Source organism: Eulemur rufifrons, chromosome 9, assembly GCF_041146395.1.
Source record: "Eulemur rufifrons isolate Redbay chromosome 9, OSU_ERuf_1, whole genome shotgun sequence".
Classification (NCBI taxonomy): domain Eukaryota; kingdom Metazoa; phylum Chordata; class Mammalia; order Primates; family Lemuridae; genus Eulemur; species Eulemur rufifrons.
The window spans coordinates 9,315,186-9,343,161 of record NC_090991.1 but is presented as its reverse complement, the minus strand read 5'-3'; the positions used below and the strand labels follow the sequence as shown (position 1 = coordinate 9,343,161).

Below are 27,976 nucleotides of genomic sequence, written 5' to 3'. Positions count from 1 at the left end.
CCAGAAATACCGGCTGGGTGAATACACACAGCAGCTGCGTACAGACATGTAGATGCCCAAGTTGTTCTACAGTCTCCTTCTGGGGGCCAATGTCACGGCTTAGAGCTGTGAAGAAAGCACTCATTGCCAGCCACTGACACAACCCAGAGAGAAGACGGACACCCAGACCCTGGCCCAGACGAAGCAGACAGGCTAAAAGACAGGAGACAGACACAGAGCCAGAGAGAGATCCCGATAGACTAAGACCGAGACCCAGACTCGGCAAACCAGAGACCCGGGCCCACAGAAGCCCTGGCAGCGGCCGGAGACAGTGCCAAGAGGAGGGGCGTGGAGGGAGGCCGAATGCCCCGCCGGAAGAGAGCAGAAAGACAGCGCTGCGAGTCGGGGAGACCCGGGCCGCCCCCGCCCGGCTCACAAGTGGCCGCAGCAGGTGGCCGTGCGCCCGCCCGCCGCCCGCCGGCCCGACGCGTGCGGGATCAAAGCGGCCGGGAAGGGGCGGGGCGGGGAGGTGTCAGGAACCGGAGGTGTGAGCGAGCTTCCCAGGGGATGGCAGGAGCGTGGGAGCGCAGAGAGCCCGGGGAGGCGACAGAGACCCGGAGAGACGACGAGAGATCCCAGAGAACTGGAGAGACCCACATGCGGAGACGCAGACGCTGGGAGACCGCAGAGACCCGGGTCAGAGATGCGGAGGGCCGAGACCACTGAAGACCCAGAGCTAAGTCGCTAAGAGCCCTGGAAAGAACGTGAGAGATTCAAAGAGACGCCAAGAGGCCCGCAGAAACCCGGAAAGACGACGAGACAAAGAAGGCCCAGACCCACGAATTTAGGAAAAGGAAGGGTGATTCAGAGAGAACGGAAATAAGAGATGGAAGAAGAGAAATGGAAAGAGCAAGGGATTTAGGGGGTGTGGGGCAGGGAGACCTGGCCCCTCCCCCGCGGAGGGCCGAGAGGACCCCCGGGGCAGGGATCCGAGCACCGTGTCCTTTCTCAGGGTCACGCCTGTGGAGGTGCGCGCTGAGGGGGAGGGAGGGATGTGGAGGCAGGAGGACCCGCGGGCTGGGAGGAGGTGAATGTGAGGACGTGAGGAATCAGGTTCTAGCTTTGGGACTTCAAACTCTGAGACTGTTAAAAGGCCAAATTTAATATTTAGTAGAAATGTTCAAACGAAAGTGCTTAGAAAGCTCGTCAAATTTATTATACCCTTTTCGCTGGAGGAGGCGGGAGGTGGGGGCGGAGAAGAAAAGAGCGAAGTGCATTGGCCGGGAATCGAACCCGGGCCTCCCGCGTGGCAGGCGAGAATTCTACCACTGAACCACCAATGCAAACGACACATTTCCGTTCCTTTTGTCTGAACTTGTAACAGGTTGAGGGGGACGTGGCTAAGTAGACCGTGTAGGCCAGTGGCTCAGGGAAGGAGTGGCTCTGAAGGGTCAACGTGGGTGGAGCGCGGGGCCAGGCTTCCTCCCGCCGGGATCCGGCCACCGGGCCATAAAGCCACCCCATATGGCCAGGGGCGGCCCCACACCCGGGTGCGAACAGCCTAGGCCCCCGAGCCTCGCGTGCAGGTGAGAAAAACTCAGCCCGAGCCCAGGTTCCCAAGGAGGGGGGCAGCGGGGGCTGCTAGTGCCACACATCTGTGCTCCCATTTGGCTGAGGTAGGGGGAGGTGGGATGTGTTGGGGGCCCTGATCCCAAATAGGAGCCCCTTTCCTGACGTCTATGCCCTCCCGGGCTGAAGCTTTGGCAAGGCAGCCTCCGTGAAAAAAACAGAACAAAACAAAACAAAACAACCAACAAGGTGTGGAGGGGCGCTCGGAGGGCTTGGAGGAAGCCCCAAGTCTCTGACTTCACAGCTATCTCTCATCTCGGTCTGTAACCCTGTCCTTCCGTGTCCTTGTTCCTGGCAGTCTTGCTATCCCGTTCAATTTCTGGTTTATTTTCTCAGGCACTTTGTCCTGAAGCCTCCGAGTGTGCACGCATCATTTTGCAGAGGGTTATGTTCTTGGTTTGAGGTGGGTGTTGGTCCCTTTTTTGTATCCCTTTGTTGTCCTTTTAGGAAAACTGTCTGTTCCCTGCTCCTTTACAGTGACGAAGGGCCTCCAGAGGCACCCGGCGGGCACACGTGTGTGAGGTGTCCCTCTGCCATACTCCTGAATCTCCTAGGATCAGTTTTGAATAAAATAGTTGTGCCGTAAGTGGAAAGATCTCTTTGCTCCTTCCTATGCTTCAGGGACTTGCTTCCTCTTCCTTGAAGTCCCCTCTGTTCCCCGCCTCAGTCCAGCCATCATCAAGGAGACTCTTTTCCCGGAGCACCTACTTAGCTCTGCTTCTATAATAGCTACTTGATGACACCTCGTCTTTTCCACTAGACAATCCTGCGGAATAAGTGGGGCCTCTACTGCACGTCTCAGTACGAACCTCGGAGCCTAGACCAGTGCCCTGCACGCACAGTGAGCCTGCAGGTGTCAGGGAACTTGAATAGAACTGACATGGGATAGAGTGCCTCTTTTACCTCCTGGCAGATCCACCCAGCACACTTGCTCCCTATCCCGAGTAGGAGGCAAGTTTTGGGGAAGAAGTATAAAATTCAGCCTGGGGGCTGAGGGGTGCTAACTTTTATTTCAGAGATAGTGAGGATACAGTGAGCCTCCAAGAAAGCTTCAGTTCTAAGGGAACTCAGAACTTCATCCTCAAATGAGTTCTGTCCCAAATAACCTAATCTCCCTTTGCCCCTAATAGCCTCCTCCCTCCAGCTGGGTTCCGCCTCCTTATACAGCCTTATGGTCTGTAAACCAGTCTGTGTCCATTCGCCCCTCACTTCCCACACTCCCAGGCCGGTTCCTCTCCATCCCCTCCCCCTTCACTCCTCCCCTTTCCGGGAGCCTCGTGTCGGGGTCCTAGCCAGGCGGAATTTGGGTGCTGAAGGGGGCGGGTCCGGGTCCTATCCCTCCTACCTGGCACCGCGGGATATAAGGCTCCAGGCGAGCAGGGATCCGGTCCACACCAGGGTCCGGAGGAGCAATGGTCACCCGGGATCGAACTGAGAATAGGGACGGCCCCAAGGTGAGAGGTGGGAGGGGAGGGGGAGCAGAGGTCCCTGGTCTGGCCAGGGGATTGGGCCCTAATACAGTGGATCAGGGGAGAGCCTGGGAATTGAGGGCTGGAAAAGGAGAGGTGCCGGGGGACCCAAGGAGCCAGGAGCTGGAGAGGAAGCTACGAAGTATGAAGAAGGGGACAAGGGTCAGAGCAATACCTGCGTGGGCAGCGGAAGCACAGGTCTAGGGGCTTGGGTAATGGGGCTGGCACCTGGCGGCCTGGAGGGCGTGGGAGGGGGCCGGAGTTTGGGTGATATAAGCAATGAGGGGATGGAGCCAGGGGAGGAGGGTGGGAACAACAAGAGAAGAGAGGCACTCGCTCCACGCGGGCTGTGAGCCGGAGCTGGTCCAATGTCGTCTTGTAGAGAAGGCCCCGGGGCATTGGTTGCAGAGACCGAGGCCGGCTGTAAGAGTTTAGGAACGAGTGGGGAAGCGTGACGGCCTAGAGGGTTTGAGGGAGAAGAGGAGGCGCGGTCGCGCTAGGTATCTCCCTTTCTACACTCAGGGCCTCCAGCTCTGAGCCCGGCACCGGGCGGCCCACATGCTTGCGAGCAAAGAGGGTCCCCAAAGTTCTCCACTGAGACAGAGAGAGAGAGAGACTGCACGAGACGGAGACGTAGAGAGAAAAGAGGAGGAGAAGGAGAGACACAGAGAGGGGAGGAGGGAGGACGAGACTCAGGAAAATTCGGAAGACCCGGGAGAGAGAGGAGGCGAGCTACAGGAACTGACCCTAGGGGCGTGGGGCGGCGGAGCGGAGAGGGATCGATCGGGCCCGGCCCTAGGCAATCTGGGGGCTGGGGGAAGGGGTGGAAGCCCGGCTGTCCCAGCGGCGGGATCCAGACGCCGGCGCGGCCGCGCTGAGTCTCGGTCCGGTCGGTCCGCTTTCCCTTTCCCGCTGGGCACAGATGCTGAAGCCGCTGGTGGAGAAGCGGCGCCGGGACCGCATCAACCGCAGCCTGGAAGAGCTGAGGCTGCTGCTGCTGGAGCGGACCCGGGACCAGGTCAGTCCCTCTGCCAGCCCCGGACCCCCAAGCATCCCATTCCCGCGTCCCAGGGCTTTCCACTGGGGTGGGGACATATGCTGGATTGGCGACCCTGGCCCCAAGGCATCCTGACCCGAGTCCCGCCCTTGGAATCCCATCCCAGACCCCCTCTGGCTCTCAGAACGCGATCTTCTTCGCCACCCCCGGGTCTGTAAGTTTCACCCCTGGCTCTGTAAAGTTCACTCCCCGGGTAGGTCAGTTTCACGCTTTGCGTCTTTAAATGTCCCCTTCCCTTCCCCCACACCCCTCAGGGCGGCCAGCATCAGTTCTGCCGGTTGGTTAATTTCACTCCCTGGGTTGCTGTTTCAAATCTCCTCCTCACACATCGGGTATTGGTTCCATCCCCGCGGGTTGGACAGTTTCGTCTCAGGGTGGGCCAGGACCATCCTTGGTCATCCACTCCGCATTCGGTCTCGCGTTCTGTAAGCAGCGCGTAAATGCGATCCCGGGAATCCCCAGCTCCCGCATCCGCCCCTCCCTTCTTCCCCCTGCCACTTTCCCCCTCTCTCCCCACCCCTTTCTGTCTCTGCGCCCTCCCCTCCGGTCTGTAGAACCTCCGGAACCCGAAGCTGGAGAAAGCAGAGATACTGGAGTTCGCCGTGGGCTACTTGAGGGAGCGAAGCCGGGTGGAGTCCCCGGGTACAGCGCGGGGGTGGGGCAGCGGAGGGCGGGAGGGGAAGTCACGGCGGCTCGGGCCGGGGAAGATCGGGCGGGCCCAGCGGTGGACGGTGGGCTTGGGGAGTGGCAGATTCTGCTCCGAGGCGAGGTTAATAACACCCGCGCGTGTCTGTCTCTGTGTCTCCCTCACTTTCTCTCCGTCCATCTGGTTTCCTGTCTCTGTCTGTGCGCCTGTCCGGCCTCGGTATCTCTGCGCCCCGCCCCGCCCCTCACCCCTTCTGGGCCCCTGCCCTGCCGCCGCGGCTCCAGGGGTTCCCCGGTCCCCAGCCCAGGACGCCGAGGCGCTCGCCAGCTGCTACCTGTCCGGCTTCCGCGAGTGCCTGCTCCGCTTGGCGGCCTTTGTGCACGACGCCAGCCCGGCCGCCCGCGCCCAGCTCTTCTCCGCGCTGCACGGCTACCTGCGCCCCAAACCGCTCCGGCCGGAGCCGGGAGATCCGAGGCCTCCAGTGCCGCGCCCACCGCTGGACCCCGCCGCACCCGCCCTTTGCCCCGCGCTGCACCAGCGCCCCCCAGTGCATCAGGGCCCCCCTAGCCCGCGCTGCGCGTGGTCCCCATCCCTCTGCTCCCCTCGCGCCGGGGATTCCGGCGCGCCGGCGCCCCTCACCGGACTGCTGCCGCCACCACCGCCGCCTCACAGACAAGATGGGGCGCCCAAGGCCCCGCCGCCCCCGCCGCCCGCTTTCTGGAGACCTTGGCCCTGAGCTTTGGGGGCGGTGGAGGCGGGGGCTGGGGGTGGGGTAGAGACTCCAGCCCGTGGGCAGCAGAGGGACCCGGGCGTCCGGGCGAGGAGGTGTTGGGGAGGGTGGCGGGGCGCGCGGGCTCAGCGCGCGGGTGAGATGTGGTCTATATTAGAGTATCTATATAAATATATATTTCCCTGGTTCCTGTCCCTTTTCCCTGACCCCTTCCCCTTTGCGTCTAGGATTGTACCCTCTTTGCTCTCGGCCCAGTCCCAGTCCCTTTACAAGTCCCTAGTGCATGGAATAAAGTGGTTATTAAATCCCCGTGTGTCCCCGAGCCAGGGGCCTGCCTTTATCTCGACGTCCACGCCCACTTTCCCTTCCCTTCTGTCTCCCACCCCCAGTCCTGCTCTCCATGGCCCAAGCTCCGGGGCAGACAGGTAAGTAAAGAAGAGAGCAGAGCGGAGACTGAGGTTGGAACTGAAACCAGGAGGAAAACACATAGGGTAGGGGACGAAGGGATGGGAGCCTTTGAGAAAAAACCGGATAAAAAGGAAAGAAAAAAATTCAAATAAAATCGACTCTGGTGGGATTCGAACCCACAACCTTTGAATCGCTCATTTCGTCACTAGAAGTCCAATGCGCTATCCATTGCGCCACAGAGCCACCTCGAACGAAGCGGCATCTTGTGGCTTACCGATACTAGCATGGGAAAGGGGCAAGGTGAGATGGGGTGTGTGTGAGGGAATCGGGAGGGAAGTGTCAGGGGCGTGGGTTTGGATCTCAGAAGCCAAGCAGGTGGAGGGAGCGGGCGCAAGCTTGTGAGCCAGGTGGGAATGAGAGCACACAAGAAACAGGGAGGAAAAGAAACCGAATATGAGCGAGTGAGCGAGTGCAGAGCTCCGGCTGCCTGCTTGGGATGCTTCCAGCTCAGGCGCACCCCACTCTCAGATGTGGTCCCACCCAAATAAACAATTTTTGTTGTAAATTTCTGTGTGTGTTTTGTTTCTTATGGTTTATCTTTTCTACCATCTGCTGCTATGCGGTCTGGAGTCTCAATGGTTTCCCATTCCTGGTATAAAAAATGTGGAATAGGACACCAACGTAGCTATCCTCTTTTCCCCGCTTGGTCCTTCTATTCTCTTAGGAGGACAACGGGGACAGCCTACTTCCGTGCAGGTAGCGTGGCCGAGCGGTCTAAGGCGCTGGATTTAGGCTCCAGTCTCTTCGGAGGCGTGGGTTCGAATCCCACCGCTGCCAGGCTGGAGTTTTTCTCTTGGTCTAAGCACTTATATAAGGGGTCATCTGCCATATTCCTTTAATTTTGTGAAGCCCCTACTAGTGGTTTCACCACCACCATCTTCCGTCTTTGGTCTTCCAAGCAGATCTTACGTTCTTCCCGCGTTCAAATTAAGACTGAATAGAAACTGCTGAAGAAATCTTCATTTCTTCATGTCTGATCTCTATCGTAACATGTTTTCAAATACAATATTCTCATCTCAAAATTAGCCCAACCTCGAATATATTCAGGTGACTCACTGTATGTTGTTTTCGTGGTGTGCCAAGTCCTCTCCGTGAGAAAACCTCAAAGATTAGCGTCTTCATTCGCTTTTGTTTTTCAGATGTTCTCGCGTCAGTGAAAGAAACATATCATTCATGAAGCCAATAATACGACGTTCTAGTGTTAGGTTAAAAGTTCAAGGTTCCACCGAGATTTGAACTCGGATCGCTGGATTCAGAGTCCAGAGTGCTAACCATTACACCATGGAACCCCCCTGCGTACAACGTCTTCAGAGATTATATACGTTACTCTACTTTCTTGTCTGCACGTTTCCCCCATCCTGAAACAAAAGAAAATCCCATGCTGACTATGGTGGACACGGCTATCAAACACCTGAAATATAAATTGAGATGTACTGTCAACTTCTATACACATCAGATTTAGAAGACTGCATAAAAAATACAAAATTTTATTAATAATTTTAAATATTGATTACATATTAAAATAAGACTTTGGAATATCGGGTCTTAAGTAAAGCATATTACTAAATTTTATTTCACCTTTTTTTTACTCTTTTTAACGTAGCTACTAAAATATTTAAATTGGAATATATGGCTTACATATGTACTGCTCTAAAACATCTTTACTTTCCCTCCGCTGTCATTCTCTCTACTTTTCGGAATGTAAGTTCCCGCCCCACTCAATACCATTTCCTTTTAAAACAGGTACATGTGGTTTTGTTACTGTTCTACATTGTTTTATTTGAAGGCGCACAATACATTAATTGCACTCAAAAGCAAAATTAGGCGCCCGAACAGGGACTTGAACCCTGGACCCTCAGATTAAAAGTCTGATGCTCTACCGACTGAGCTATCCGGGCTCTCAAGAAACGGTTACTCTGTTTTCTATAAGAGACGTTCAAAACGGAAGTCCCGGCTGACAAAACTAAGAGAGAATTGCATCTGCGCAGAGGATTCTGACCCAGAGTCAGAGCGAGCGAGTGAAGGCCGCCTGCTGCTCATTGCTCGTTTTTCTTCAGCCTCTCTTCCTCAGAGGCCCCGCAGAGGCAGGGACGCTGGGCTAGCGAGCGGCGGAGGCTGAAACTGTGCGGCGCCGGGACTGGCCGCGCGGGGCCGCTGCGAGCTACAGGCTTCCCTCGCACAGAGCTTCCTCCCCAGGCCCTGTGACCCAGATCCCGGACACCTCGGGCACCTGGCTCCGGCCTATCGTCCCGCAGGCCCAGTGAGGGCCTGGAGTGGAAAGAATGCCACAGGGCGCCTTCAGACGCTGTGTGCCCGGACTCCACTTCGGTTTCCTGGCCGGCCCTATTCCAAGGCAGACACTGAGGTTGGGCGTGCCCAGGCCAGGGACAGAGAGGGCCGGGCCTGGGGGAGATGGGTGTGGGGGTGACAGGACAGGTGTTCCTGACCACCTGCCGGGTGCTGGAATGCGTGTGCGATTCACCTGCGTGTGACTGCGAGATTGGTAGTCAAGTGCGGCTCACCTGTGTATAGTGATTCACACGGGTGATTCACGTATAGGAATGCAGGTGCCTCGCGCTCAGTTCTGACTGGGAGAGAGGAGAAAATGGTCTTGGGGGGAAGTTGGGCTGTGGGCGGACAAGGGTCCCAGGGCATCAGTCGGGCCCCTGACCAGGTGAAGGGCAGTGTCCCAATTATACAGGGACACTGTGTAATTATCCTCCCTGTCTCCATCTCAGCATCTAGTCCCTCCCTCCCCAGCGGGACCCAGGCTCCCGATATCCATCTGGGTGAGTCAGCCAGAGGGACCGGCTGTGCTAGAGGCAGGCAAACAAGTATTAGAGCGCAAACTGTGGGCGGGGAGAGGGAGCTCGAGCCTCCAGCGAAGAGCTTTGGAGATAGCCCCGGAGCACCCTGGAGAGAGCTGGGCCCTTTCTCAGGCCCACGCTGCCCCCCAACCCCCTAGGCCGCCCCCGCCCAAGTCCAGCCCTGCCGGACCTGCCGCTCCCCTCCTCCAGGCCGGCTGCTGCTGTGGCCGGTTTTGCCGGGGGCATCCCTCCATCCCTTTCATCATGGCAGTGTACCGCCTGTGTGTGACCACTGGTCCCTACCTGATGGCCGGCACACTGGACAACATCTCTGTCACGCTGGTGGGCACGTGTGGTGAGAGCCCCAAGCAGCGGCTGGATCGAATTGGCAGGGACTTCACCGCTGGATCGGTGAGTACAAAGGAGACGGGGAAGCGCGACCCTGAGAGACAGGGCCTGCCTGCAGGGGACCCTGAAGGAGAGGAGGAGCACTCCTTCTGGACTCATGAAATCAGGATGCCAGCTCTGACCTCGTCACTGTCCCTTTTGTGGTCCCTGAAACTCATCCTCAGAGAGCACTGAGTCGGGAGATGTCCTCTGGCTTCCTGGCTGTTCCTATAATTGATGTTGGCCATTGGAGCCTGGGTATCCTCTTCTCTGGAGGGGACCTCCCTGCCTTCATCAGCCCCCAGGACTGTTTGCTGGTGGCCTACACAAGGGTTCCCCAGTGCCCAAGGAGGCTAGTGAAATCCACTAGCGCCCACTCTGCTGGCACACCATGCAGGGTGCCTGCTTCTACCTGGATGAAGGGCTTGCCTTTTTCCAATTCATACAAAGGCACCCTGTGGTTAGCAGCAGGCATTGGTGTAGACACACATTGCAAGGTGCAAGGACAGTCTTGGTGGTTCCCTGCCTCTCACCTGCTTGCTGCCTCGGTCCCCTCAGGTACAGAAGTACAAGGTGCGCTGCTCAGCAGAGTTGGGCGAGCTCTTGCTGCTGCGTGTACACAAGGAGCGCTACGCTTTCTTCCGCAAGGACTCCTGGTACTGCAGCCGCATCTGTGTCACGGCCCCGGATGGTACCGTTTCCCACTTCCCCTGCTATCAGTGGATTGAAGGCCACTGCACAATGGAGCTGAGGCCGGGAACAGGTGGGCCAGAGGCGAGGGCCGAACTGTACTGCAGAAGGCGTCTTTTGGGATTAGGGGTGGGGTATTACAGAGCCCAGGGTGCAGGAAATAGGATTGGGGTTGGGAACTCTGGGCTCCCAAGTAGATGCTTTTGGAAAAAAGTGAGCCTCTCAAGCCTTGAAAATGCAAGGGCCTTCTAGGCAGTATTTACTCCTCTGGAGACACACACACACACACACACACACACTCATGTAGATATGCACTATCTCTCTCTCTCTCTCTCTCTCTCACAAGCAGATGGCTTTTCACGGCCTCCCTCTGCACTGCCCCAGAGTGAATTTCTCTGGAGCCCAGAGAGGAATTAACCTCCCAGCTGAGTAATTAGACTTCAACAGGCAAAGAAGCCTTGAGTGTTTAGAGAATGTGGCCAGAGAGGCCCTGTCCTCTACTGCTAGTTTTTCGAGTGTGGGTGAAGTCCCTGTGAGGCGCTGTTAGGGTCCCTTGTGGAATCTGTGGGGCCTTTCAAAGATGCTGGGCTTGACTGTCTGCAGCCTGCAGCACTGTCTGACCCACAGAGGCAACACTAGGGCTGCCCTGAGTGTGGAGTTGAGTCTCGGGGATGAGAGATGGATATTCTAGGTCAAGGTGAGGCCAGTAAACATTACTCCACAGCCCACAGTGAGCTCTTCACATCACCGTGAACTCCCATCCATTACTATGGCACATCCATCCATAGCGTCACAAAATATATTTGCTTATCAGTCGTTTATCAAGTGCTTGTTATGTACATGGTGCCAGGCTCTTTGCTAGATGTGGGAATACAAAAAATGAACATGGCATGACTTCTGCCCTCGAAGAGTGTATAGTCTGGAGAGGAGACAAACATGCAAACACTTAGGAAGATTTTTATCAGGTTGTCTCAAATCCCTTCTCCTGGTGAAATAAAAGAACACAGGGTGTCCTCATGTGAGTCACATGGATGTGGCTGTGGGATTGGGCTCAAGGGTTGGGGGGTTCAGGCAAGGTTTGCAAAAGGTGTTATTTGAAAAGAAGCTTATGCCAAGAGTAATTTTCATTCCCCACAGCAAGAACCATTTGTCAGGATTCCCTTCCCCTCCTCCTGGATCACAGGAATCGGGAGCTCCGGGCCCGACAAGAATGCTACCGGTGAGGGTGGCCTGATCTGGCTTCTTCGTCCACCTTTGTTCTGACCTCAGCCTCCATCAGATTGTTGCTAACTCTAACCTCAGTTCCAACCTTGGGGACCCAACTCCAATCAGGACTCTCATTTAAACCTAACCCTACTTTAACAATGACCCTGTGTCTGAGCCCAGAATACCAGTATTAACAATTTCCCCAATATCATCAGTGAATTCATACTCAACCCCCAACATTCCTTGGTGAAATCCAGATCCCAATACCAGCAATGACCCTGGTACTCACCAATCCCAGTCCATTCTCTCCCTCCCAAACCTGCAATGATCTTAATCTCCACACAAACCCATCTCTAAACTAGTATGGGCACTAATGTCATCCTCAAATGCTACCCTGATCTGCAATTCAATGCCTTCATGGAGAAAATTCCAGCGCTTTGTCTCTTGTCCAGAAAGTGGGTGGTTTCTGGAGTTTTCATCTGATGTCATGTCTTTAAAAGCCAAGACTTCTGTTTATCCCAAGCTTGACCTGCCACCTCTTACCTCTTTCCCTTGGAAGCTGGAAGATCTATGCTCCTGGCTTCCCCCGCATGGTGGATGTCAGCAGCTTTGAGGAGATGGAGTCAGACAAGAAGTTTGCCTTGACCAAGATGCCACCTCGTGCAGACCAGGGCGACAAGTGAGGACCAAGGCTTGGGACGGAGGTGGAGGGGAGTGAAGTGGAGGGTCTGCTGGGAAGATGGGTCCCTAGCAGCTTGGAAAGAGGGGTCAGGGTCTGTAATGAGTGCAGTTTCATTCAAGAGTCAGGGGGAGAGTAGACCAGGGATGGCCCTGAGGAGTCTGGCAGAGAGGACAAGGGTGAGGAGGTCATTTCAGGTCAGGGGCAGAGAGGGCAGGGGAAGATCCAGGAGGGAGAGGAGACCTGGGGACTCTGAGGGCAGGACAGAGGTAAGTATTAAGGGGAGTGGACTTCAGGGCCTACTGACTGGTTCTTGTCCTGTTCCCCCATCCCCAGCAGTGGGAGTCGGTACCTGCCTGGCTTTCCCATGAAGATTGACATCCCTTCCCTGCTGCACATGGAGCCCAATATTCGATACTCAGTCACCAAGACAACTTCGCTGCTCCTCAATGCCATCCCTGCGTGAGGCCACTGTCCTCTCTGCACTCCCACTCACGTCCCCCTGCCCCTCTGATGCCCAGTGCACGTCTCTGCCCTCAATCCCCCTCCCCAAGCCCAGTCCCTGCTCCCTGCCCCCAGTGTTCCCTCCTTCCCTCCCTCCAGGACCTCCTCCCTGACCCCAGTCCTCCTTCCCTTAACACTTTCCCCCCCTCCCTGACCCCAGTCCCCACTCCCTGAGCACAGGTGACATTGTCCCTGGACCTGTCAGATCATTAATCCCCCCTTGCCACCCTGCCTTTCCTCGGTGCCCACACTCTTCAGGGCACATCAGCGTCTTCACACATCCTGCCCCGATTGACTGATTGCCACAGACCTAACTGTTCTATGTTTCATTCCCTTTCCTGTGATTCAGCCCACCTAGTGAGTGCTTGTTATGGGCTGGGTATGTCAGAGCTCGTAGTATAATGCTGGATGATGTGCACCCACTGAGTTTACAGTGTAATGCAGGGATTGATGAGTGTTTTGTGAAAGATCCAAGACATGTGTTTTGGGGGAGATCAAGCAATGCTTCACAAAGGAATTTGCTTCTGAGATGTGCCTAGAGGAACAGATAGATTTTATAGTAGGTGGAGACGTAGGAGACGGCTTTCTAGGAGAGGAAGCTTAAATGAAGCCCTGGAAATGGGGGAAAGCCAATTTAATTTCAAGCATTTTTTTCCTTATTATAAAATAATGCTGCCAGGCACGGTAGCATGTGTCTGTAGTCCCAGTTACTCAGGAGGCTGATAGGAGAGGACTGCTTGAGCCCAGGAGTTCCAGGCTGTAGTAAGCTATGATCATGCCTGTGAATAGCCACTGCTCCCGAGCCTGGGCAACATTGCCAGACCCCATCTCTTAAAATAATAATAATAGGCCAGGTGCAGTCACTCATGCCTGTAATCCTAGCACTCCAGGAGGCCAAGGAAGAAGGATCTTTTGAGGCCAGGAGTTTGAGGCCAGCCTGGACAACATAGCAAGACCCCTGCCTTTACAATAAAAATTATTAAAAAATTAGCTAAGCGTGGTGGCATGCACCTGTAGTCCTAGCTACCCAGGATGCTGAGGCAGGAGCATTGCTTGAGTCCAGGAGTTCAAAGTTACAGTGAGCTATGATGGTACCACTGCATTCCAGGGCTGACAGAGCAAGACCCTATCTGTAAAAATATTGATAGTCATTGTAAAAAATTCAGACAGTATAGACATCCACAAAAGTGAAAAGTGTACATCCTTCAGCTTGCCAACCCCACTTATACCAGTCCAGGATACAAAGTACGTCTCTGGTTATGCTTGGTGAGCAGTCTTAGTTGGCCTTGCCTAGTGCCCAGGGTAGGAGAAAAACCTGGAAAGGCTGTGGGAACCAGCTGGTGGGGAGCTTCATGGGCTAGCCAGGCTTGGCAGATGGGGCTTTGTTCTGCAGGCAAAGGGGAATGTGACAAGATGGAAGCTTGGAGAAAGAAGGCCAAAGCACCAGTGAGGATGACTTGTCTGTATCATAAGGCCACGTGCACCACCTTTGTCCACACGTGTGATTCTCCCTCCCAGGGATGATTGCATTTGAACCAGAGTCCCCTCAGGCTGCAGAACCTCAACTGGGCACTAGACTTTTTCTCCTATGTGGACTGATAGGCACTTCTACTCTGGGGACTGACCCTCCAGGCTGAGGGCACAGTGGCTCCCAATAGATGCCAGATCCCACCCTCACCTTCCCCTCCTTCCCTTGCCCCTCAGGTCCTTGGGCATGAAGCTTCGAGGGCTGCTAGACCGCAAGGGCTCCTGGAAGAAGCTGGATGACATTCGGAACATCTTCTGGTGCCACAAGACCTTCACTATAGGTGTGTAGAGCCAGGCAGAAGATGTCTGTCCTTTACCTTGCCCCATGCTCAGACCCTTTCCTCCCCTTCCTGGGAAAAGGCCTGCTCTCAGTCTCCCTGGCAGACTGCTGGATTTGGGCAGGAGAGGCTCCTGGTTTCACTGGTAGCATCTCCCAGTTTCCCCTCAGGGACCCAGGCACCTCCTCTGAAGAGGCCACGAGGAGCGGGGAGTGAGAACAGAGACACTCTGCTTGTCTAGAAGAGGGTCACAGTCATTTAGATGATGCTAATCCTGATCAGGGGGCACATGACTCTCTTCCCTTACTCCTACTCCTACCACTATGGGTTCCAGGCTTTGGGGCCAGAAAGGCTTAGGTTCGAATCCATGTTCTGCCACTCATCCGGGCAAGTCATTCCATCTCTCTGACCCTCAGTGTGCAGTATTAAGTTGAAGATATATTTATACCTGCCTCCTAGATTTGCTGGGAGGAACACCTAATGGTGTTGACCAAAGGCTTTGGCAGGACTAGGACCTAGGGAAGCAGTTTTCAGACCAACTGGTCCCATCTCTTGCCCCCTAGAGTATGTCACAGAGCACTGGTGTGAGGACCACTTCTTTGGGTACCAGTACCTGAATGGCGTCAATCCCATCATGCTCCATTGCCTCTCCAGCTTGCCCAGCAAACTGCCTGTCACCAATGACATGGTAGCCCCCTTGCTGGGACCAGGCACCTGCTTGCAGACAGAGCTAGAGGTAGGTGAGGACCTCAGCAGTGGGCTTGATGGGTGGGGGTGCCTTGGAGGGTGTGTGTGGAGGGTAAGGGGAATGGCCTGGCCTGCGTCGTGACTGTGGGTCTTATCCTCTGGGCAGTCCTGGTCCTGCACCTTTAAGTAGAGCAGATATGGATGAGGGCCAGTTGGGGCTTGGGAGGCTTTGTGGCCTGAGATGGGGCCTGGTGGAGGGGTGTGAATGAGCAGGGCAGCTGCAGGGACAGTTGGGAGAAGGCCTTGCCCCTGTTCTGGGGCCTCCAACGTCCTAGGTGCTGAGGCCCAAAGAAGGTTTCTTCAGGACAGGCCAATAGCAGGGCCACCAGTTATAGCAGGGACAATCAAGAGGAGGAGCTCTGAGGCTGCGGGGTAGATGATGACCTGGGCTCTCTGGGGCAGCCAAGCCCTCAGGCATTCTCCAGAAGGCTAGAGCTGTGGTTGATTAATTCTCATCGCGTGTTAATTTTGCTGTGTTGAATGCAGGCAGTTCAGATCTCCAAGGGGATTCCATCTGTGTTGAGAGAGTAGGAAGGTCCAGGAATGGGGGGAGGAGGAGAGGACTGTAGCCGGGAGGCCAGGTGAGAGGTTGCACAACCAGGGACTCAGCTGGACCTCATTCCGGACATTCTGGGAAGGGCGGGGTACCCAGCGTTGGCTATTAGTGCAGACACCAAGAATTTCGAAGGCTGGAACCCAGGACCTTAGCTCCTCCCTGGGGTAGAAGTGAGCAGAGAACGGAGACGGAGGCCGAGCGCGGGTTGAGACGGCACTCTAAGTCTCTGTGCACCTTCTCCAGAGGGGGAACATCTTCCTAGCAGACTACTGGATCCTGGCGGAGGCCCCCACGCATTGCCTAAACGGTCGCCCCCAGTACGTGACCGCCCCGCTCTGCCTGTTGTGGCTCAACCCCCAGGGGGCGCTGGTGCCCTTGGCCATCCAGGTGAGCCCGGGGGCGGGGCTTCGGAAGTGGGGGCCCTCAGGGAACACACAGTCTTGAGCCCCACCCTTTGATTACTCTCGGACGCAGCTCAGCCAGACCCCCGGGCCCGACAGCCCCATCTTCCTGCCCACTGACTCCGAATGGGACTGGCTGCTGGCCAAGACGTGGGTGCGCAACTCTGAGTTCCTGGTGCACGAGAACAACACGCACTTTTTGTGCACGCACTTGCTGTGCGAGGCTTTCGCCATGGCCACGTTGCGTCAGCTGCCGCTCTGCCATCCCATCTACAAGGTCCGTGCGACCCCGGGCCGAGACCAAAGGGAGCGGGGTCTGGGCCTCCTGCCCCGACCTTCGGCTCACGTGACCTCTCTCCGCTCCGCAGCTCCTGCTTCCCCACACTCGCTACACACTGCAAGTGAACACCATCGCAAGGGCCACGCTGCTCAACCCTGAGGGCCTCGTGGACAAGGTGCGCGAGGTCCCCGAGGCCCTCCGCCTGCCCTGTTCTGCGCCCAAGCCCGTTCCACGAGCCCCGCCCCTCTCCGCCAGTCTCCGGTTTGCCCGGCCCCCGCCCGCCGGTCCCACCCACGGGTCTCGCTCCCTCAGGCCACGGTTCCACAGGCGGGACATCCCCAGCCCCAGCACTACTCTCAGCTGACCCTGCCTGTGCCCAGCCAGGCTCCTGCCTCTCCGGCTTTCAGTTCATTCTTTTGATTACCCAATACCTAAGGATCGCCTCCTGTGCACGGAATAGGGCTGCAATCGGGTCCCCATGGGTGTTTGATCCGTGGTCGTGGACTGCTTGATTAACCGAGTAAGCCCCTCCCTGGGCCGAGTCTCTAGCCCCACCTCGTCCCCAGACGCTGGGTTGGGGGTTGGGCTAGCCCCGGAGCAGAGCTGTGCTGTGTCCTCAGGTCACGTCCATCGGGAGGCAAGGCCTCCTCTACCTGATGAGCACGGGTCTGGCCCACTTCACCTACACCAATTTCTGCCTTCCGGACAGCCTGCGGGCCCGCGGTGTCCTGGGCATCCCCAACTACCACTACCGAGACGACGGCCTGAAGATCTGGACAGCCATTGAGAGGTGTGGGACGGGACCCTGCAGCCACTCCAGCCCCACAGGACCTCCTGGGCTGGGGCAGTGTGGGTCCCGTGCTCCTCCTCCCTCTGCCGGCTGGGGCGCTTAGGGGTGGGGATTCCAGGTGTTTTCCGACCCGAGAATAGAGAATTCTCAAGGGTATGAATTGGGTTTGGGGTCCCTGGGAAATGGCAGGTAGCTGTGGTCTACAGAGGGTCTGGGGTGTGCGAATGTAGTGGAGGGAGGGAAAGAAGGGGTGTCCGGAGGAGTCAGGGTGCCAGGGCTGGTGCACCAGCTAAGCATGGGCAGAGGCTCCAGGCAGGCAGGTCTTCCTTCCTCCTGGGTGCTGAGTGGGGAGGGGAAGGAGGAAGCAGGAGCCAGACTCTCCTCTCCTCAGGGCACCTGCCCTCAGGTCCCTGTGCGGGAAGGAGGCACAGAGCACCCATGACTCAGGAGTCGTGGTGGGGCTAAGGGGAAGCCTGGGCGCTCAGGCTCCAATTGGATCCAGGGGTCCCCACTGAACCCCTGTGGGTGCTCAGTGGACTCTGGCCGTCTGCCTCTCCCCAGCCTGAGTGGTGTGGGCCTTGGTTTTCTGGCGAGGCCTGAGCTCAAGGTTACTCCAGTGGAACCAGCCTCTCTTTCCTGCAGCTTTGTCTCGGAAATCGTTGGCTACTATTATCTCAGCGAGGCCTCCGTGCAGCAGGACTCAGAGCTGCAGGCCTGGGTCGGCGAGATTTTTGCTCAGGCGTTTCTGGGCCGGGAGAGCTCAGGTATTCCCCCTCCATCCCACCTCCCCCATAAGCTCTCATCCTGTCCCCCTCCCCCCCATTAATCAGTTCCTATTTATTGACCAGCCTTTGAAGTACATATATTATTGTCCCCACTTAACAGATGAGGAAATAGGCACAGGGCAGGTGGCAGAGGCAGGATTCAGTGCCAGCTCCCATTGTCTCCAAAGCCCTTGCTTTCAACCACTGCACTGTGCCCCTCTTGTCCCTTGACCTAAATAAGAGCCTGTCCATTCACTTCAGCTCGCTGGGCTGTCCATGCACTGCATCGTGCAGCAGGAGCTATCTCTGACTTCAAAGTATTCTAGCACCTTCTCTCATACCCTCTTGTGCCTGTCCTGCCAGGTGGTCCTTCAAGCCACCCACCTCTCTTCACCTCCTTTGGCTGCAAACCTCTTCATGGAGCAAGTTGGTCTTGCTGCTACCTGAGTCCTCATTTACGCTTGTCATCTCACCTTAACTCTCCCCTCTCTCGGGCACTACCTTAGAGGACTCTGAGACCCACCAACACCAGGGCCCCCTCTTAGGCCACCTTTCCTTAACTTCAGTGCCCAGCAGATGCCCCAGACCACCCTCCTTTCTTTAAAGTCTTCCTTAGCTCCAGGGAGGATGTGTTCTTCTGCCCTTCCCACTTCTTCCTGAGTCCCGGCCATCTCCCCATCCCAGCTGCTGGCTTGTCCTGGGTCTCTGACTCCTCTCTCTACCCTCCCCTAATGGAATTAGCCTTTTGTCCCCTCTTTGTCCTCTATAGCTGATTCCCAGACTTGGAAATCCCCCAAGCATCCACTCCCTGAAGGACTTTTCTTTTTCGTGTCTCATTGTCGCCCTTAAGACCAGCACATGAAAACTCTATGTCGCCCCTCTATAGAGTGACATCTGACCTTGCCCAGGTTACATATTCTATTGCTATTCTTCGTCACCTACTTACCTAGTGCCACTGTATTTTGCAGTCTGTATTCCAGGCACTCAGAAACATAGAAGAGCCCTCTATATCTAGGTCCAGTAGAAGAACAGAAAGCTCAAAGTGGCACAAATGTCCATCCTCCAGTTCCCCCAGCACTGGCCTGGGATTTCTCTCAGCAGACAGATGGCTTTCAGCTGACTTAGTGCTTCTGGAGGCCACCCAGAGGGGTTCCTCTCGGGAGACCCATGGAGGAGGGAGGGTCTCAGGTCACCTCCAAATAGAATAAGTAGCTATTGCAGCCCTACCTGTAATAGGCTTGGAAGATTTTCTTTTTAAACAAAAATGTTCAAACATACAGAAAAGTAGAGAGTACAGTGAACACTCACCATAAGATTCAACTATTGCCAACATTTTGCCATATTTGATTAATCTGTTGTTTTTGTTTATTGCTGAAGGCTTTTAAAGTAAATTAAACTCATCATATTTCACCCCATCAATATGCATCTTAAAAACTGACATTTTTGTACACAATCACAATACTGTTATCACACTGAACAAAACTGACAATAATTTCCCATGTCACCTCATATCTAGTCCTTATTCAAATTTCTCCACTGTTCCATTTCCCCCCAGCTGGTCTGTTGATTAAGGAGCTGATCAAGGACTATATGGTGCATTTTTTCGGTTTCGACTTGAAAGTCTCTCTTAATTTAGAACAGCCCCTCTCTCCTGTGCTTTCTAAAATCACATGATATAGACTTATTGTAGAGCCCAGACTAGCTGTTCTGCAGAATATCTCACCTTCTGAATTTATCTCATTGCTTCCTAATGCTGTCATTCATCTTGTTCCTCTATCTCCTGTGTTTTTTGTAAACTGGAAGTAATATCTAAAGGTTAGACATTTTTGCCAAGAATGCTGTGTCCTCTGCATTGCATCATATTGGGACGCACTATAATATCAGGTTGTCTCGCTATTAGTGATGCCAAGACTGATATATGGGTTAAGGTGGTGACAGCCAGATCTCTTTTGGATTTTTTAAAGGGTGACCTTTCCCTGTGTTTTGCAAGCCTACTGTTAATCATGAGCATTCTTGATCCGCTCCCCTCGGGCAGCTGTTTCATATTTGAGGGTGTCTGTTTCCTATTTAAGACCCAGAGGTGGCTCTAATTACTGTTGGTTCACCTTGATTCCCTTCTTCTATCTTACTTTATTAAACGTGTCTCTGTTTTAATACATCAGAACATTCTTCCAGTTGACAACAGCTCTTTTAGCCAGTACGAGCTCACTCTAGATTCATATACAATATTTAATGGCAAAACACACATCAACCTCAGTCAGTCTGATTTTGGCTTCTATATTCCCATAAATAAACACTATGAACTACAGAAAAATCCCCACAGATAGTCTGACTCCTGCTTTACTTTTCTATTCCCAGCCTCCAAGTTTAGATAGTCAGCCACAAACAGGACATTCAGAAAATTCCCACGCACTCCCAGCCTCTGTCCTGTTGCGTCAGCCTGTCTCCAGTCAGCTTGACTCCAAACCTTGAGCCCTCTTTGACTCACGTTCCCTCTTTGTCTTCCTACATCCAGTCGGGTGGCTAATCCCTATTGTCCCTATCATTTCCCATTGTCACCACCCTAGTCCCGTCCTCCATACAGTGCTCCTGCGTGGTGGCAGCTGCTTCTCAACCAGACCCACCCCTCCCAGCCTCTTCTTGCCTGCCCGCCAAGCCTGCAGGGCTGCCACCCTGCTAATCCTCTGAAATGCTGCCCAGAGACTGCATGACCTTGCGCTCTGCTGCAGCCTCGCCTCCGACTAGGTTCCCTCCCTGTCCCCTCACCTTGCTTTTGCCCCACTTCTTCTCACTCTGGCCTCTTAGCCTCTCCTGCATTTGCTTCATTCAACCAATAATCACTGGGCTCCGAATATTTATTAAGTATTATTCTAGGTGCTGGGGTTTAGCAGTGGACAAGACAGACAAAAATCTTAGCCCTCATGGAGCTTGGTGTTCTTTTGGCGGAATACAGAAAACCGAAAAACAAACATGCCAGGTGGTTGTGTGTGCTAAGAAGAATAGTGACACAGCATGGGGCTGCGGCCTGTCAGGTAGGGAGATATTTCAGGTAGGTGGTCGGGAAGCCTCCCCGAGGAGCCGATGCTGGAGTAGGGACTGAAGGAAGCGCGGAGCTAGCTGTGCGGGTGACTGGGCTAAGAGGAGCAGGTGGAGGTGGAGGTGGAGGTGGAGTGCGAGCAGAGGCCCTGAGGTCTGAAGATGCTGGCGTGTTTGAGGAACACCAGGAAGGCCTGTGTGGCTGGAGTGGAGTAAGTGAGACGGAGAAAAGTCCAGAAGTAATGAATTCAGAGAAGGAGCCGGGGTCAGATCATGTAGGGCCATGGTGAGGTGAGTGAGTTGGGAAGCCCTCAGAGGTTTTTGGCGGACGATGACATAATCTGATTTATGACCTTAAAGGATCACTGTGGCTGTCCTGTCAGGAGCAGGCTGTAAGGGACAAGGGTAGAAACTGCAGGATTCATCCAGAAGCGAGGTGACGGAGACTGGGTGGCGGTGGCGGGTGAGGTAGTGAGGAGAGACTGGCTTCTGGAAGTCTCCCATGCTGGTACTGTGCAGGATGAGGTGGAAAGAGGCGGAGTGTGCTGATTTTGGCCTAAACCGGATAAAGAGCGCTGAAGCGGAACCCCTGTGGGGGGACAGGGAAGGGGAGCGAGAGGGGTAGAGAGCGGAGCAGTTGGTCTTGCTCGAGGTGTCTCGTAGACACTCAGGTGGAGACGTCAGGGCAGCAGCTGCAGGTTCATGCCCGCTGCTGAGTCCAGACTTCATGAGCCAGGCACAGCCAGAGATGGGAATTTGGGAGTTGTCGGCAGCGGGAGGTGGTTAAAGCCGTGGGCCTGGATGATGTTAGTGAGGCACGGAGGGAAGAAGATTGAGGACTGAGCCTGGGAGCTCTTCTGCCTTCAGCCTGAGAATGCTTTCCTCTCTCACCTTTTCCCATTCAAAGCTTACCCACCCTTCAGCTCGAGCAGGCCCCTTCTTGTCCTGTGGGAGGTCCCCACAGCCACTCTGGCCCTGGCGCCCATTTCTGTCCTATTTTCCCTCTCATAAAAGAACCAAGCGCTGGCCTTGGATGCTCCCTTCTGCTTCCATCACGGCAATCTCTGTGGTCCTCTGTCTCTGCCGCTAAGTCCAGCAGAGGATGGTCTGCTACTGGGTGCTTGGACAGACACATCTTGGTGAACTGGGTAGAATTAAACCATTAAGTGCTAATATGGGCTGTGGACTGGAGTGCCTTGGAGGTCAGGGAGAGGCAGCGTGGCGCTTGGCTTGAGCTTGGCTCTGTCTTGGCACCCACCTGCTGGGCATCTCCTGGCCCGATTCCAGCTCCCACTCCTATCCTGCCCCCCATCAGAGACCACAGATCTTGGCAACGTCCATCCCTACCTCAACCCTAGTCTTAGTCTTAAGACAGTCGTGGCCAAATGTTCAGCCCTTACATCCTCACTTTCCCGTTGTGGTAAGCCCCGGCCCTGAGCTGCCCCTCGGAATCCATCCCTACCCTCTTCTCCTCCTCCCCACACCCAGGCTTCCCAAGCAGGCTGTGCACCCCAGGAGAGCTGGTGAAGTTCCTCACTGCAATCATCTTCAACTGCTCTGCCCAGCACGCTGCTGTCAACAGTGGGCAGGTGAGGCTGCAGAAGGCAGGCCTGGGGGCAGCGGGCCTCAGCAGTGGGCTTGAGCTCAGGTCGAGAGCTTGGGTGTGTCAGGGTTGGGGTGGCTCTGTGGTTAGGCTTGGGCTTGGAGTGGCTACTGGGTGGAGTGAGGGGCTGGCCTCAGGTGATGCCTGGGTGGGGCTGGGCCCACAGTTGTAATGGCCACTCACGTTGACATTACCTTGGGAGTAGAACTTAGGGGCTCCTGTCATGGGTAGAACCTGGCCAGGTGGAGTATCAGGTTGCTCCGTGTGGCGTGCCAGCCCAAGGCCCTTTGCTAGGACTACCTGCGCTCTGAGTCCTGGGTGACTCACTCCACCCAGTCCTGGAACATTGGGCGGGGAGTGACAAGGAATGAGCTGGGCTCCTGCCCTACTTCTGGGACTTTCCACCCTCTATCCCTCCTCTCTTCCCTTTCCACAATCCCCTCACTTCCCAACTGCAAGACCTGGGATGGTGGAGGTGAGGGCAGGGGTGGTGGAGGTGGGGACAGGGATGGTGGAGGGGGGGACAGGGATGGTGACAAGGGAGCTGGTCCTCCCCCTCTGGCCGGCTGACCCAGCTGAAGTGGGGGTCTCCACAGCATGACTTTGGGGCCTGGATGCCCAATGCTCCATCTTCCATGAGGCAGCCCCCACCCCAGACTAAGGGGACCACCACTCTGAAGAGTTACCTAGACACCCTCCCGGAAGTGAACATCACCTGTAACAACCTTCTCCTCTTCTGGCTGGTCAGCCAAGAGCCCAAGGACCAGGTTTGTTGGAGAGGATGCTGAAGCGGGTAGGGTTTTGCAGGGCCTGGGCAATGGAGGTTGCGATGGCTGTTCCAGGGGTCTTGTGGACTGATTGCCAAGATTTATGCCCACTGGTGAGCTGCTTTGTGTTCTTCAGTTGATAATTGACCCCGAAAGACATCTATTGAAGCAGATACCAGTTTAGTGGCTGGGGCACAACTTCCATCCAATTCACAGGTTTACCAGTCTGTCCATCCTTTCATCCAACCATTCATCCATCAGCTACTCACACATTCATCCAAACATTCACCAAACAGTTTTTGAGTACTTTCCCTCTGTTAGCGTAGCACTGGGCTCAGGCTCAGGAAGTCAAGTGAGACCCTCCTGCCTTCAAAAAGCCTCTGGCCTAGTTGAGGTAAATGAAAAGGGCATTACAGTTCTGTAGAAGTTACTTATATATTAATTCCTCCATTCAACACCCATGGTGGGTCAGACACTGCTACGGTCAGCTACGAACCTTGTCCTTATGAGCTTACAGTCCAGTGATAGTGGTAAGAGCAGGGCCCCGTGGAACCTTACTGGGTCTGGGGAAACCCAGGAAGGCTTCTTGGAGGAAGTGACATCTAAGCTGAAACCTGTGGGACAAGTAGGAGTTTGGCAGACAAAGGAGTGGCAGGGTTAGTTTCTAGGTAGAGGGAGGGACAGGACCAAGGAGCCAAGGCAAGAGTTCCCTGGAGTGTTTGTGGGGTCACAAATGGTTCAGTGTGCTGAGGCAGAAGGGTGGAGAGGCAGCTGGGGGTCTGTCTGCACAGTGTCATTCAGAAGAGAATCGGGAGCATCTCAAGAATTTCAAGCCGGAGGTGACGTGGGTAAATTTGTTCTGGCAAGGGTGCTCCTGCGGCTGTGTGAATGGATGGAAGGGGCGATTCTGGAGGCAGGAGGACAGAGGGGAGGCAGGTCTGTAGTTTAGGCCAGGGGAGCCACCCTTTAGTGACCAGTTCCCATCATCTCCGTTTCCACATTGCGCCAGCAGTCACACTCCTGCCCGACTTGTCTTACCCACAACTTCTCTGGCAGGTGAATATCCTCATTTCTCATGTTTGACTCTGGTGTTAGAAAGATTGCAGATGTTTCCTGCGAAGGGCGGGAACTTGTCCGTAGGTCCTGCCCCTTTCTGGTCCCAGAGGGATGAGGGGTGAGTAGGCAAGAGGATGGGGGTGGGGGCTCTCCCCTCGTAATCCGGTAAGAGTTGGACCTGGAAACTTATGACAGTAATAAAGGCAGCTGTCACTTACTGAGGCTCTCTCATGTCTCAGTCATTAAATCAGGTACTTTGCATATGCTATTTTAAAATACAGATCAAACAAGTAGCCGTATTTAAAATACTTAGTACAGTGCTGACATATGTATTCAATAAATGGTAGTTCCATTTTACAGAGGAGAAAACTGTGGTTCAGAGAGATTAAGCAACTTGCTCAACATCACGTCGACAGTAAGTAGGCTGTGAATCCAGCTGTCCTAGTTCTGTGTTCTGCTGCTTTGATGGCTACATTATAGTTTTAGAAATTAGATGTCAATTTGGTAAATAAGATTTGAAACTGGTTCTTTGAAAAAAATCAATAAAATAAAGCTTTAGACATTCTAATTAAGAAAAAAAAAAGAGAGAGAACAACATTAGGAATGGGAAAGGCATTCAGCCACAAATACAGAGAAGATTTTTAAAATCACAAGAAAATACTGCTTATAGTTTTATGCAAGCAGATTTATAAATCTACATGAAATGAATGATTTTCTAGGAAAACATAAACAACCAAAACTTAACTCCAGAAGAGATGAAAACCATACGTAAATGTAATAAAAGGTTGTAAAAGACCTGATCCTTTTAAACTTTCAAGGAACAAGTAATTCTCTAGTCACTCATACTGTTTGAAAGCATAGAAAAAGGTTGAAGCTTTGCGAATCATTTCACTGGATTACAGAACCCTGATACCCACACCTGGCAAAGTCAATTCTCTTAACAAGGGTTAAGATGGGTCTCATGTACAGGGCTCCAGTCCTACATCCACACTTATCATCTTTGTGACATTAGATATGTATTAGTAATTTGGCCTCCCTAAGCCTCAATTTCCTTATCTGTAAAGTGGAAATGAAAAGCACCTGTCTCAAGGGATGTTGTGTGGTTGTTATGGTCCATGCAATGTGCTTACATGTTAGCTGTTGTGAAGAAAATGAAATGATAAACTTGTTCCACTTAGCTGTAATAATCTTAAAGGGATATCAGCCAATGAAGGCCAATAGTGAATAGTAAAATAATAATATACCATGACAAAGTCTAGTTTATGGAATGAAAGGAATGAAAGGTTGGTTCAACCTTATGAAATCTAGCAATATAATTCCTTACGTCAGTAAAGAAGCATACCATATAATCATCTCATATATGCTGAAAAGGCATTTGATAAATGTGAACATCTATTCCTAATAAAAACTCAGTGTAAAATGAAACCCCCTTAAGGAAACATTACGATGAAAGTATATTTCAGAAAACAAAAGAAAACACTGTATTTATGGTCAAACAATAGAGGTCTACTCATTAAATTCAGAGACAAGAAAATAATGTCCACTCTTATCGCTGTTACTTGATACTGATCTGAAGGGCTTTGCCAATGCAATAAAACAAGAAAAGTAATTTTTTAAACAATATTATTATGTATCAGTTATATTGTATGAAGTTAATACTAGATGGGAAGTGTGCTGGCTAGGAGGCTGGGCCCATGCATTGTCATGCTGAACTGGTTGTGTGATGTGATAATTGAGGGAGGGACAGTTCTGTACACAAGATTACCTTGACTGAAGTTCATTGTGATAGTTCTTGATTGTGGTTGGCTGTGCTATAAAGTGTAATGGTGTATGGTGATGGTGATTGTGTTGGAAAAAGTTCCATTATGTTGGTTGATTGTGAAGATGCCTCAGAACCAGGATGCTGATTGTTTTCAGGGGTTGAATTTTGTGAAATTGTGAGGGTGATAGGTGTTTTCTTAGGTATATTTGCTGAAGGCTGTTTATGTTGATCTCAGTTGTGTGACGACTGTGGCTGTGTTCACTGGAAAGGACCTTTAAAAATTTTCTAGTTCAGGCTGAGCGCGGTGGCTCACGCCTGTAATCCTAGCACTCTGGAAGGCTGAGGTGGGCGGATCGTTTGAGCTCAGGAGTTCAAGACCAGCCTGAGCAAGAGCAAGACCCCGTCTCTACTAAAAATAGAAAGAAATTAGCTGGACGACTAAAAATATATAGAAAAAATTAGCTGGGCATGGTGGCACATGCCTGTAGTCCTAGCTACTAGGGAGGCTGAGGCAGGAGGATTGCTTGAGCCCAGGAGTTTGAGGTTGCTGTGAGCTAGGCTGATGCCACAGCACTCTAGCCCAGGCAACAGAGTGAGACTCTGTCTCAAAAAAAAAAAAATAAAATAAAATAAATTTCTAGTTCAACCTATTTACTTTCAGATGCAAGAACTGAGTCTCAAAGAGTCAGAGTAACAGGCAGAGGGTTACCAGCAGAGGGAGCCCTGAATTTAGGATGGCTGGCTCCCAAGTCACATTCTGTACCCTATGCTGTGTGGGCTTGGGGTGTTGGAGGGCTATTCTGTGTCAGGCTGCACGGAATGGTGGTTTGGGGTCCTGGTTTGTCCCCAAACCAGGGGTATTTACAGTGGCTGCTGGGTCGTGTTTGAGATGCCACCCTGACTCCATTTGTCTGCACATGGGATCCTTCGTTATTCTCCGTCCCATCCTGAAACATCCTGACCTCTCACTCGATTTTCCCCCAGAGGCCCCTGGGCACCTACCCAGATGAGCACTTCACAGAGGAGGCCCCGCGGCGGAGCATTGCAGCCTTCCAGAGCCGCCTAGCGCAGATCTCAAGGGACATCCGGGAGCGGAACCAGAGCCTGGTGCTGCCCTACATCTACCTGGACCCTCCCCTCATCGAGAACAGTGTTTCCATTTAGGCCCCTTCTCATACAACCCCAAACGAAAGGAAGGTCCAAGCACGAGGAGAGCAGCTTCTCAGGGTCCTCCAGACCCTCCCATCCTTCGTTCTCAGCCAGCCTGAACCTTCTTTTCTGTATGTGGGGAACTGTTCCAGCCAAGATGGCTCCAGCATCATATGAACTGGGCCCGAGCTGGGAGGGACGAGTACAGCCATGTCCAGGGTGAGAAGCCGCTGTCTAAAGTCAAATGCACAATCGGCCCTCCAAAAGGAAGGAACCCTTCGTCCTTTGCCCTACTCTGGGCAGCCTCCTGTTCCAGCCTCTTGTGGGATCTGTCTCCTACCATTCGGATGCCAGCGTGGGTTTCTGAGCTCGCCTTCCTAGCCCTCCCCATCTCCAAACTCTTTCTCCCACCATGCCTTTTGCTTTCCCTTTCCTCAAGCCTAAGACCAACCAACACAGCTTTCTTCTCTGGAAGAGTCTGGAAACTGGGCACGTAGGGTGTGTGCCTGGATCTGACACGTGGTCCCCTTTGCCCTCAGCAGCCCGGCTTACCTGGACCTCTAACTGCAGTTCTCGGACACAGGCTTCCTGGCCTGTGCACGTATGTGGGGATCCCTCTCCAGCACTCTGATCCCACCTCTCTACCCGACTCTGATCCCTTTTTTTCTTTTTGTCCTTGAGTCCAGTGAGTTCAGTAAAAACCAACATATTTGGCTCCCATTTCGTTTTTATGCTGTGGTGTGTGTGTTTGGGGCGGGCGGTGGTGGAGGTGCCAGGGACGGCAGATGCAGGGAACAGCAGTGAATCCATCTGTGGATCACATGTTCCGAAGACAGGAAGCCTTGCAGCTCGATCCACCAGCCAGCCACACCCCGATTCCTGCCGTTGCCTCCCAGAGCATGTCATCTGGAGGTGAAGGAATGTCTGGACTGAAGGGACTGATGGGGAAAAAGTAGGTATTTTGCAAAGCCTCAGAGTCCGGCTGCTGGGTGTGGTAGTTGTTAATGTT

General features: G+C 53.7%; 2 protein-coding genes and 5 non-coding genes across 9 annotated transcripts; 3 read left to right on the top strand and 4 right to left on the bottom strand.

The window, feature by feature from the left end:
• Window positions 1–1,251: 1,251 nt before the first annotated feature.
• On the bottom strand, window positions 1,252–1,322 carry TRNAG-GCC (transfer RNA glycine (anticodon GCC)). Its single transcript has one exon. It is a non-coding gene; the product is annotated as a tRNA-Gly (tRNA).
• Window positions 1,323–2,958: 1,636 nt separating this feature from the next.
• HES7 (hes family bHLH transcription factor 7) lies at window positions 2,959–6,483 on the top strand. Of its 2 annotated transcripts, none has more exons than XM_069483339.1 (4): window positions 2,959–3,062; window positions 4,000–4,095; window positions 4,689–4,776; window positions 5,065–6,483. In XM_069483339.1, the coding sequence occupies exons 1-4, from the start codon at window positions 3,021–3,023 to the stop codon at window positions 5,514–5,516; spliced, it is 678 nt and encodes a 225-aa protein (XP_069339440.1). In that variant the 5' UTR covers window positions 2,959–3,020; the 3' UTR covers window positions 5,517–6,483. The 2 variants fall into 2 exon arrangements, with proteins under 2 accessions (XP_069339440.1, XP_069339441.1); XM_069483340.1 differs by having other exon boundaries at window positions 3,021–3,062; window positions 4,689–4,771; window positions 5,045–5,516.
• TRNAR-UCU (transfer RNA arginine (anticodon UCU)) lies at window positions 6,074–6,161 on the bottom strand. The gene is given in 2 exon segments: window positions 6,074–6,109; window positions 6,125–6,161. It is a non-coding gene; the product is annotated as a tRNA-Arg (tRNA).
• A 190-nt stretch (window positions 6,484–6,673) lies between the features above and the next one.
• On the top strand, window positions 6,674–6,755 carry TRNAL-UAG (transfer RNA leucine (anticodon UAG)). The gene has a single exon. It is a non-coding gene; the product is annotated as a tRNA-Leu (tRNA).
• Window positions 6,756–7,195: 440 nt separating this feature from the next.
• On the bottom strand, window positions 7,196–7,267 carry TRNAQ-CUG (transfer RNA glutamine (anticodon CUG)). The gene has a single exon. It is a non-coding gene; the product is annotated as a tRNA-Gln (tRNA).
• Window positions 7,268–7,803: 536 nt separating this feature from the next.
• On the bottom strand, window positions 7,804–7,876 carry TRNAK-UUU (transfer RNA lysine (anticodon UUU)). The gene has a single exon. It is a non-coding gene; the product is annotated as a tRNA-Lys (tRNA).
• Window positions 7,877–8,516: 640 nt separating this feature from the next.
• On the top strand, window positions 8,517–27,510 carry ALOXE3 (arachidonate epidermal lipoxygenase 3). 2 transcript variants are annotated; one of them, XM_069483336.1, is made up of 16 exons: window positions 8,517–8,545; window positions 8,739–9,196; window positions 9,731–9,935; window positions 11,000–11,081; window positions 11,628–11,747; window positions 12,084–12,209; window positions 13,956–14,059; window positions 14,620–14,792; window positions 15,603–15,746; window positions 15,834–16,037; window positions 16,129–16,215; window positions 16,661–16,830; window positions 17,473–17,594; window positions 22,119–22,219; window positions 22,830–23,000; window positions 26,803–27,510. In XM_069483336.1, the coding sequence occupies exons 2-16, from the start codon at window positions 9,050–9,052 to the stop codon at window positions 26,980–26,982; spliced, it is 2,136 nt and encodes a 711-aa protein (XP_069339437.1). In that variant the 5' UTR covers window positions 8,517–8,545; window positions 8,739–9,049; the 3' UTR covers window positions 26,983–27,510. The 2 variants fall into 2 exon arrangements, with proteins under 2 accessions (XP_069339437.1, XP_069339438.1); XM_069483337.1 differs by lacking the exon at window positions 8,517–8,545 and having other exon boundaries at window positions 8,740–9,196; window positions 12,087–12,209.
• Window positions 27,511–27,976: the final 466 nt, after the last annotated feature.